The sequence below is a fragment of the Haliotis asinina genome, chromosome 2 (assembly GCF_037392515.1).
Source record: "Haliotis asinina isolate JCU_RB_2024 chromosome 2, JCU_Hal_asi_v2, whole genome shotgun sequence".
Taxonomy (NCBI): Eukaryota; Metazoa; Mollusca; class Gastropoda; order Lepetellida; family Haliotidae; genus Haliotis; species Haliotis asinina.
In genome coordinates, this window is record NC_090281.1 from 93,242,682 (window position 1) to 93,254,105 (window position 11,424).

Here is an 11,424-nt window from a genome sequence, read left to right on the forward strand (position 1 = left end):
CTTGCAGCCATTGGTTCCAAGGATGGACATATTTGTAAGTGGAACATTCGTACACCATTAATATTATCATGCTTCTCTCATATCATGAATAGTTCTTGTTGACCTTGAAACACAAACACAGACTGACCTTGGTGGAAGCAAAAGCAGAATGGCTGGTCAGGGGAGATAATTTGAAGATTTACCTGCATCAACGGAGACTTACGTGTTAGCTCCAACTAATGAAATCTCCGTACAAATGTCTACCCCCTTTCCACAAGCATGAGGTAGTACAAAACAGCATATAGTTGAAACCTGTATTGTTAGATTCTCTGACAGTTAAAAAGGTTGGGTCTCATGTTGAAGATTTTATTCTCGTTTGTTCTAAGTTGTGTATGCATGCTGATTATTATAATTATTTCATATTACAAGTTTCAAATTTTATTTGATGTGTAAAGTAATGTTTGTTTCACAAACTTTAATTTGTTTTCATGAAACAGGTATTTCAGTTAAGATTCTAACGGTTTTATTGTTATACTTTTTCTCATTTTTGATAGATGTTTAATATTCTATATAATCTCAGGGAATGAAAATGAACCTTCTTTTCACCTGCTGGTTATATCTTTATTTTGTGTGTTTGACTTTTTTAAGACATGAGACCTGAACAAATCATGATGTAGACATTAAGACAGTGTAAAAGGTTGCATAGTTGGACAGTCCTCCCATTAGAAGAGGCATGGTATATTCTGTAACCAACACTCTCCACGGCCTCCATTCATATTCTGGCTATACTCCAGTGTAAAAAAAGCATGATATCACATGATGGAATCAATTCTGAGATACAAATAATCCCAACAGCACTCGTATATGGAACTAACATTTCTGGACTATTTTCAAGGAAGAAGTTGTGTGTAAACTTTACATTGTCTCCTAACAAATAGATATCTGTAGATGTGTGTATCGTTAACAACCAGCTTTACTGTCCACAAGATGTTGAGTGCAGATCATTTGTTGTCTATTAACCTCACACTGTCAGTTGTCTCTTGCCAAATTTGGACTGCACCATAATACCAAGCCAAATGACATCTCAAGTATTGTTTGTGAAACTCAGCAAATAATGGTCAGTGATACTCCCCCCTCAGTGCTAAACTAAATAGAAGATAAAGACCCCTAGCATATTCATATGAATCCACTGGGTGGTCTTTAACAAAGTAGGTTTGTGGCAGATACAGAAAGGGAGGCCTTGTTCCCAGGTATGGAGACATATGTACATATCATGCCCAAAATATTTTGATGATATACAAATATTCTTGCCTGAAAATGTAAGTCCAAATGATTTAAGTTCACTCGACTTGAGCACATAAAGGCTGATGTTGGCTAAAGAGCACATGTGCTAAAGTATATTGCCATGGTTACATGATATATTTGGAGTTAAGGAGATAGCAAGAACATAGGGCTGATCGTTTTGTTTCAGATCAATGGGGAGAATCTGTTGACAATGGAGTATGACAGAAAAACCCACATGGAGACTATCATGGACAAGACTCTGCGCGAGATTCTCACGATTGTTTATGACAGTTCCGGCCTGCCATCACACTTCCTGCCAGCCACAGGTCACCACGCCATGAACATCACATACAGCCCCCGTGGCGACATCACCCAGTGGCAATATGGGGAACTGCGAGAAACCCGTCAGTATGACAAGGGGGTGCTGACTGAGAGGACATCCACAAACGGGGCACAATTCCGTTACTTTTACAGATATGGATCTAAGAAGGTTAGTAGGAATTAGGGAGGGGTCACTCAGCAACAAGGATAGAGGTGTGTTGTCCATGTATTTGATACACCTCTTGAACTTTTATCAAGTGTCAGGTTTTCTTTATTCTTTGAGGTGATTGGCTCTCTGAAACACCATGATGTATTGCTGTACTGTTGATAAAAATGATGATGGAAATATTATCAATGCCATAACATTACAGTACAGTATAAATAAATAACATAACACTGCAAAATACTGGCATAGGTGTTTAACTGTTTACTTGTATTTTTGGCCAGTGATATTTGATCAAGAAAAGCTTCAAGTGACACTCTTTCCTGAAGTAGCTTCTTCATATTTACTTTTAACATCTGAACTTTCTATCCCCACTCGTCCAGCCCACTGATATCATCCTCCCAAGTGGCAAGCAGTACCTGTTTGAACATGACACAGAGGGACACTTGGCTGCAGTCACCACTCCAGTCCTTGGCAAGCACCTGTTCCACAGAGTTCTCTCCCTTGGTATTCAACGCTACTTGTACCAGCCACCAGGGATGGACCTGCCCTTCATCATGGACTATGACACCAATGGTAAACTGAAACATGTGCGTCATCCTGGTGAGCAGAGGTGTGTGTATTACCGATACAACAACCACTTCCAGAAATCAGAGATTCTGTTTGACAAGACAAGTATTAAATTTCTGTACAATCCAGATGTACAGAGACTTGCCAGCACCTCGCTCAAGATGTCTGGCTACGGCTATGTTGCCAACTACACCTACATCAGCTCTCTGGTGAAGACCATGACTGTGAGCTTCCCATACGACGGAAATCTACTAGGAGTTAATTTTACTCACGATTATGACAACAACTTTAGACTTATAGCAACAGTAGCCATCTTCACCAACAATGTCACATTGATCAGCAACAACACCTACAGTGACATCAATGGCAAGCTGTCTAAGGTCAAGACCGTTGATATTAAGTGGGCTGCCCAAGACAAGGAGGTGCTCAATATTGGCAGTATCAATATCATTCGAGAGTATGATAGTTATGGGAGAATGAGAGACATTCAATTCAAATTTGCAGAAAATGTTCGCTTCACATTGCAAATCAATTATGATCAGTTGAACAGAATTCATCAGTGGCGACGCAGGATTGGTCAGACTGACCAAAAGGCAATCGAGTACATATATGACATTGACAACAACATGAAGGATGTGTTACTGGAAGGACAGTCGGCTTGGCAATATGGATATGATGCCAATGGCAACATCTTCAAGATCACAGAACACAAGAAGATAAAGGACTTGGAATTCGATGTTGGGGACAGGATTGAAAAGTTTGGAGAAATGTGGTACAAGTTTGACCAGGATGGATTTATGGCTCAAAGAGGCAAGGAACATCTCCTGTTTGACTCACTCGGTAATCTCATCTCTGTCTCCAAGAGGGACAAGTACAGGTTCTCCTTCTACTATGACTCTGAAGGAAGACTGTCAGTCCAGAAAGACATGTATGGAAGGACGGTGCAGTTCTTCTATTCCAACGTCCAGGACCCCAAGCAGGTCACCCATACCTACAACCATACTTCAGCCGAGGTCACTCTCTACCTGTATGACAGCGATCAGAGGCTGCTGGCCATGGAACGCAACAACAAAGTGTACTACATTGCCTCAGATCCCAATGGCAGCCCGCTAGTGGTATTTGACGACCAAGGCTACACAATCAAGCAGTGCAGCTATACACCCCTTGGCTTGGTGGAACAGGACACTAACCCTAACTTTGAACTAGTGTTTGGCTTTCAGGGCGCAATCTATAACCCTGTCACACTGCTGGCCCACTTCCCAAAGAGAGTCTACGACACACAGATCGGGCGTTGGCTGTCTCCGGATTATGCAGGCATGTTCAATAAACTTGAAGATGTCATTTCACTGCCAGAGATCCTCAACTTGTACCAGTTCCGTAATTTCATCAACCTCCATATGGCCAAGGAGAGGTTGCCCCGCACAGGTGAGTTAAATGTTCACTGTAGTGAGTAGATAGTGGGACATAGGTACCACATATTCAGTATTACTTGGTAAGTTACAAATCCGCAGCAAGACTTGTAGTCATGGTAGGACTTGGATCAATGTTAACTTTGGTGGTGAGACTTGCATCATTAGTGGGATTTAGATTCATTGTAAGACTTGGGTTCATGGAAAGATTTGGATTTGGATCCTTTACGTCAGAGCAGTTCATGCTGGGACTTCCTTCAGTGTTTCGGCTGGCTGATCCATGGTAAGATTTAGATCCAAGGCAAGACACACACACCGTTACATGTAAGTAATAGTGTGATAATAGTGTCCGGAAAGTGCTCAGCCTCACCTGAACAATTATAAAAATGCAAATGTTTTTATGTTTAATGTTTCTACATATTATCTGTCAAGCTCAAGCAAATTGCTTTTGCCATGTTCCAGCCTCACAATCCCCGTTTTATCTTTTTATCTTGGTACCATCCAACCAAGCAAAATTGGCAATAAATGCATCACTAACTTCAGGAAACAAAATATGAAAGAAACATTTTGTGTGTTTGAGATAAGCAGAAGTCCTCTAGAATCAAACTTAGATATTAAAGTGCCTTGTCAAAGGCAACTCTGCTCGTCCTAAGAGGCGACTAACGGGATCAGGTGTACAGGCTCGTTGACTTGGTTAACACGTCATCGGTTTCCAATTGCGCAGATCGATGCACTTGTTGTTGATCACTGGATCAACTCAGTCACTCACATGAGGTATGTTGATGAAAAAGGGTTTAATTATAGGATTAACAGGCATTATCCTTTGGCAGAGATGAGAGTTTCTTTTAAAAAATATTGAAAGTTAGCCAAGAGTCTCAGAGACTGTTATTCTGTTTATATTGTAATGGCATGTATTACAAATGTGACCCTTGATGTTGTTATGTCAACAAATTCTCAAGACTTTTTATGGGTAAGATGTGTTGGTGGTGTGTCACCTGAAAACCTGATAGCCTGATAACCTGATAACCTCAGAATAGGCAGATCTCACCATGCAGGCAGCAGCATGCAGTAACAGAACTCACTCACTCACTAACTCTTTTGTGTTTACAGACCTCACCAGCTGGCTGTCAGTGTTGGGCTATGATATCAAGAGCATGGCTCCCGATGTGTCCTACACCGGAATTCTCCACCCAGAGCCCTCCACCACTAACTACCAACTTCTCCCAAGTTCTTCGGCATTTGAATGCACCTTTGATCGTGATATGCTGAACCTCCTTACCATATCAACCGTTCCTAAGTCCAAGATTACACCCCTTCAAAATCTGCCAAGCGAGAAACCAGCACCTCTACTTGCCATATTTGGTGAGGGAGTAACCATCTCCATCGTTGGTGGCAAGGCTGTTATCAACGTGGCAGATATTGCCTCTGAATGGGCCCGGAAGCTTGCAACAGTGCTCCTGAACAAATCACAGATGGTCAACCTGCACTACACAATTCATTCAAAGGATGTTCATTACTTCATCAAGTCGAGTTACACGCAGGCAGAGGATGATCTTCGCACACTGGGCATCACCACTGATCTCGTCACTCTTGATAATGGCATAAATATTTCTGTGCATAAGAATCAGAGAAGTCATGGCTTTGGACGAGGTCGAGATGAGATAGATGTTCGTATCCATGGCAATCACACTGTGATAAATATCCGCTACGGCACCAACATTGATCATGAGATGAACCGAATCTTGCACCATGCTAAGGAACGTGCTGTGGCTTCAGCCTGGCACTCAGAAAAGTACTTGATACAGAACAGTCTACCAACAAGGTTTGAATGGGAGGACGAAGATGCCAAAGAGCTTCAAGCCAATGGCCATGTTAATGGATGGGAAGGAGAGTACATCCGCTCTCCCCTGGATTATCCAGAGCTCTCAGATGACGCAAACAATATAAGATTTATCAAACATGCCAGGTAGGACTGGAAAATTAGGTTTTAGTTGTGTTTTATTTCTGAAAAAATGGCTGTTAGACCAAGTGAACAAACTAGCTGATAATGCTTCAGCAGGTCAAGGTCAAGCTATAAAGGGCAGAGAATGGCATCAGAGACAGTTGGTGCTTCCTTTCAGGGAGGATGAAAGGTGTTTTAATTGGGTGGCTGCCACCCCCACCCCCATGCATACAGTGTGCTATGTTCTCTTATACTATGGTTGGAGATTCAGATGGCAAGTGAAACGTTATGGGTGCTTTGTTTGTTTTGCCCAGTGCTTGTCTTTCTACCAGCCCCCATTGGAAAGGGGGACATGAAGTGTGCTGTCCTTCCCCCCCCCCCTCGACCTCCCCTCTCTGCCCAAAGGGGGGCCTGGACAGCACTGAGTGTTCTGTGATGGTGCTATATTAGGTGTACACACGATTATACTACCACAAATACAGAGTAAAGACTGCTTCTAGTCACGACAAAGCGACCCGGTCTCGACCGACCGACCATACTGTATTCTTGTTTGAAAACATTCATAGATATTTGTACAGATAGCTAAACCATGACTTGCTGTTTTGTTGGACAAAGAGAGTTGAGGTCAACTGTGTCGTGTATTCTGCACTTGGGTCATGTGGACCTGCAACTCTGGTCAAGGTGACTGTGCATTATGAACTTACAAGCACAATCTTATAGTGACTCATGGTGTTCCAGTGACAGTGATTACAGACTGTATGCTAGTAGGCAGGGAGCGATGTAAGAAATTCTCGGTGATTCTAAATATTACCAAAATCATTCATAAAGAAAAAAGTGCGTCATTTCAGTGTTCTGTGAGTATCATTACGAGGCTTCATGTGTAACAGAGTTTCTTCCACCTAGAAGCCCGATTGTGTTATACCAGGTGCTACACAGGCTTCACCATCCCTTGGTGTAACAGACAGCCACAGCTACAAGGTGAAGGACCCTAAGTGTTTCCTGCAAGATTACCTGCATCTTCTTGGAATGTCTGGTCCAGGAAGGCGCTCAATTATATATGTTGTCATGGAGATGTTATGCCCATATACGGTGTTAAGATTGTTATCAGTGAAGAAGTAAAGTACTGCTAAAAAAATAAACCAAATATTCAACATCTGCTGTATATAATGACAACTACATTCTGATTGTTGAAGTTAACATTAGAAGGAATACTGTGTTACTTAAATTTATTAAAATATGCAGGTATTTAAGAATGTATTGAAATTTATGTCTGAAGTATGTGTCTTGAAATGGTCTTAAATTTTAAGTAATTAAAAGATAACAAAGTTTTAATTCATTTTAATGCTTTTCAGTAATGTGAGGGTATTTTAGTTTGATCTATCGCCAGATGGTCTGTGACGTGTGAAAATGTTTCACAGGAACAAGTGATGCCAACATGCCGCCAATGTTCGTACATATCCATCATGTCAGTCAGTGTGTAATTTCACTCGCCTATTTCACAGTGGGCTTGTATGATAAGCAGCTTTGTGAAATGTTGTACATTTGTAGACAAACTGGTATTGGCACCAACTGTGATCCAGTGCATGTACCTACCTATCATTTCACTGACAACATTCATCTATGTGTTGGTAGATCAGAAGTATCAGGAACCGTTACCATGGTTAAAGGTGTCTGTGAGATACACCAATTTATCACATACTGTTACATCTGACTGGATGTGAGATAATATATTTCTGATGCTGACATTTATGAGCTCATTACATTATGGTCTCATCAGTATGAAAGATATGACAGTAGTTTTCATTTAGATGTTATAATGAGCACTGAAGAAATATATTTAACAATGATTTTTATGAAACATATTTGTTTGGGTTGGATGTTTTACATTATTTATAACTTACCCTTTATTTCAAGCTTAAAAGACTCAGCTTAGGGTTCCATATGTTGATCATGAAAATTGCTTTTGTACTAAATGGTGGAGACTAGATACAAAAAAGATATGGAAATAGAATATATACAGAATATAGTATGTTTAACCATGAAATCTGGTCTACCAACACTGAGGTTAAACTCATAAACTTGATATGCAATAACTAACTGCCATTATAGTTTCAAAGTGGTCTATGCTGATTACAATCTTAGTTTTTAGTAAGTCTTAATTATCCTGTTTGTCAACTGCATAAATTTGGGTTACCTAAATGTGCAATACAGTAATCTGTTGTGTTCACTCAAATCTAAATTTGAATTTTAAGATATAAAGATATTTTTAGTATTTATAGACATATCTTTTCTCAAACAGATATTTGAGAATAAAATGTTTCTTAAATACTTCTCATTTACAAAAGAAAACAAATAAAAACAAATATTTATTCAAAACAAATCCACTAAATTCAATTTTAATGTTAAGTGACTATCCTACTTTGTTTTATTAAATGCCAAGGTTTCCTTTCAACACTTTTTACCTGTAGTGAGAGTTTACTTAAAAGAAAGCTGCATAGAAAATAGAAATATTCGGTATTACTTTTCAGCATTTTGTGTGAAATGTTAGTCAGTATTATGCAGATATCTTAATCAAAGGATGGATAATTATATGATTGTTTCTATCAAGAGTGGAAGTTTCACGGATGTTGATTGAAATATGTACAATGTTCAAGTTTTAAATGTTTCATTAAGATTATGTTTATCATTTCATCAACTCATCCTTTTAGTTTATACAGTCCAGTTATAAAATAACACCATTCATCAATTTCCAGTTTTGTTTCTGTCAGTGTGGCATTTGACATCAAACTATGGCATCCTTCCTTCAATTATGCAATGTCTTAAACCTGTTTGTGTTAATATCTCATTGATTCCTTGCTGCATAAATCTGTGTGTTCCTCTAGCGTATGTAGTGCTCTATGTGCCAAATGTCCATTTTGTTCCAGTCTAGGATATAATCAGTTTGCATGACACGCCCCTGTTTCTATACCTCATACTTCACTCACTCACTCACTCATCCAATCATCCACTTGAAGTCAGTGTAAGATTATGTAAATCAAAATACTATTTTGAACTCATGGCTATCCCCCTGCATCCATGCTGCTTGAACTTTGTGTTGGGGACTGAGTGAAGCTGATGTCGTTCATGTGTCAAGAAATTCCGCGGCGAGCACAGAGAGATGTCAGCTCATCTCGTCTTATCATGTATGTACAAATGCAATATTTAAGGCGAATGCAACATTATTCTGTTTTGTATTTTAAAGGAAATAAAAATGCATAACTATCGAATCATGAAAACAGAGTTTTAGTTGTGTTCTTGCTGACAAGCATTAGGTTGAATGCTCGGTAGGAAGAAGCTGCTTATGCACAAGCAGCCGGTGACATGGTGGTGATGAATATTTCACCTGTCTTCAGGCTGACATTTGTTAGTATTGCCAGTGTGTGCACAAATAGAGAACACCTTAGGCCAACTTTGCTATCTTTCAGAGCTTACCATAGTCACTATACCATTACACATTCAGAGATGCCTACCCTTACAACTTCTTCGTAATTATTACATTTTTTCTGAGTGTCAAAAATTCAAAATTACTTGCAAGTAAAACTTTAATATAAAACAATTTGCAACAATCCATGAAGTGTACTCCTGTTACTGCACTTCCTGTAATCAAGTGCAATAATTATTTCTGGAATGCGTCATGAGGTAAGATCGTTTGCAAAGATCGTGTAAATCCGAATGAGCTGAATGAACTACCTCATAACACCTAGGCTAGTTTCTGATTGGTTGTTAAAGTAGGTTGACAAAGATTGTATATTTCCACTATGCAAATGAAAATTACTGAAAAATTTGTATTTCCCATCACTTATTACTGATGGGGCACTTATAGGGTAGGCACCTCTACACATATCACCCATTAAACGGCCTGCAACATCTGTTAGCTCATTAAGTATAGGAGAAAACACTTCTCCTCAGTTTTGGTAGACAATGTAAAACCGGAGGGGCTCTGCCCCTGGGGATTTCCTGACCCCGGTGGTTTTACATTGTCTACCAAAACTGAGAAGTGTTTTGATGACGCTGATCCACTTAATATGTTTTTAGGATTAGAGCATGCAACAATTCAATTACTCTCAATTGCGCAAAAGTCTTGATTTATAGAAAATACTGTTCTAGGAAATAAAATTAATGAATTAATAAGAAAATGAAGATATTCAAGGCATTTTTTGTTTTCTACAGCAACAATGGTTCTTCTTGAGCATGTACGCCCCTCATCCCCAGCCCCCACACAGATCAATTCTTACCAATGAAGCTACAAAAATACTTTCTAAATTAAGCTCCGAATGCATTAAGTATCTAGACAGTACAGATGTTTCCAGAACCAAACCAATTAGTGGGAGGCCTCCTTGACTTTGGATTTATGGCATGGACCATCAACAGGCAAGACTTACAGTTCACTAAAATTTGTGAAAAAATGCACTGAACCTCCAAAACATTTGTACAGAAATGGTTTTGTGTTTATATCATTTAATATAGTTATGTAAGAAATATATAAAAAAATCCTCCCTTGGATACTGATGCTAAGTGGCAAAAACTACGGTCCATCTGTACAAAACAGGGAATGTACTCTATCCACTTCTCCACAAACAAAAATGCTTCATGGAATTCAATGACATATACATAGGCTTTCTTGGGACTCTACAGGTTTTTTTTCTTAAGTTCAGAGACATTTTAACTTTGGTATATTTTGCTGAATTTCTCTATGATGATAAAAATCAATAAAATACAAAAACAATATGAGAAGCACACCATTCAAATCCCAAGAAAGACCATTTATAACTTCATTGAATTCCATAAAGTAGCTTTTGAGGAGAAGTGGATAACATAAAAAACCCCTTTGTCCCATATTACACTATCATCATAAATAAATTCTGCAAAATGTAAATAAGTCTATTCACTTCTCCACAAAAACTACTCAACAGAATTGAATGACCTATGTTTTTCGTCGGGACTCTAAAGGTGTTCATTTCATAATTTTTTATGCAATTTCTTACTTTTGTTATTTTTACAGATGTTTGAACTTAGTTGAATTTTGTTCTATACAACATGTTCATTCCTGCCAACAGTGGGATGTACGTTATCCACTTCTCCTACAAAACTGATTTATGGAATGCATTTTGATGAGAAATATGCTTCATAGGGACTCTAAAGGCATGCATCTCAAATTTTGATTCTGTATTTTATTTTTGCAATTTTAATGCTGTTTGAACTTGCATAAATTTTGTTGAATTCTCTCTGAATATAGTGTTACAGGGGATGAAGTCTATCCACTTCTCCACAAAAGCTGATGAACAGAATTGATGTAGCTTCTACATGTGTTTCATTGGGACGCTGAAAGTGTGCATCTCATATCTTGTTCATACAATTTCTTAATTTTGTCACTTCTACAGATGTTTGAACTTAGCTGAATTTGTTTCTATTCATCCTGTTTGTCCCATACTACAGAGGGTGTACTATATCCACTTCTCAAAAAACAGCACAAAACTCAGCTTACATATGTCTTATATATGTACATCTCATATTTTTTTATGTTTAAAGACATTTGAACTTAGATAATTTCGTGGAATTTCTCTCTGATGATAGAGAAATAGGGATTAAGTCTATCCACTTCTCCACAAAAACTGCTCAACAGAGTTGATTCACCTTTACATGTGTTTCACTGGGACCCAACTTTTTACCCCACAAATAGGACTTAGCATCTTATTTCAAGGGAGGACTTTATAGTG

General features: G+C 38.7%; 1 protein-coding gene across 10 annotated transcripts in view; it reads left to right on the forward strand.

Annotated features, from left to right (window-relative positions):
* The window catches only part of LOC137274609 (teneurin-m-like), a 303,728-nt gene extending 294,785 nt beyond the window's left edge, over positions 1-8,943 (forward strand). For all 10 annotated transcript variants that reach the window (XM_067807895.1, XM_067807889.1, XM_067807897.1 and 7 more), the window contains 3 exons: positions 1,451-1,753; positions 2,131-3,742; positions 4,837-8,943. In XM_067807895.1, the coding sequence (XP_067663996.1) occupies positions 1,451-1,753; positions 2,131-3,742; positions 4,837-5,696 (2,775 nt within the window). In that variant the 3' untranslated portion in view covers positions 5,697-8,943. The remainder of the gene's footprint in view (positions 1-1,450; positions 1,754-2,130; positions 3,743-4,836) is intronic.
* The last annotated feature ends 2,481 nt before the right edge of the window (positions 8,944-11,424 follow it).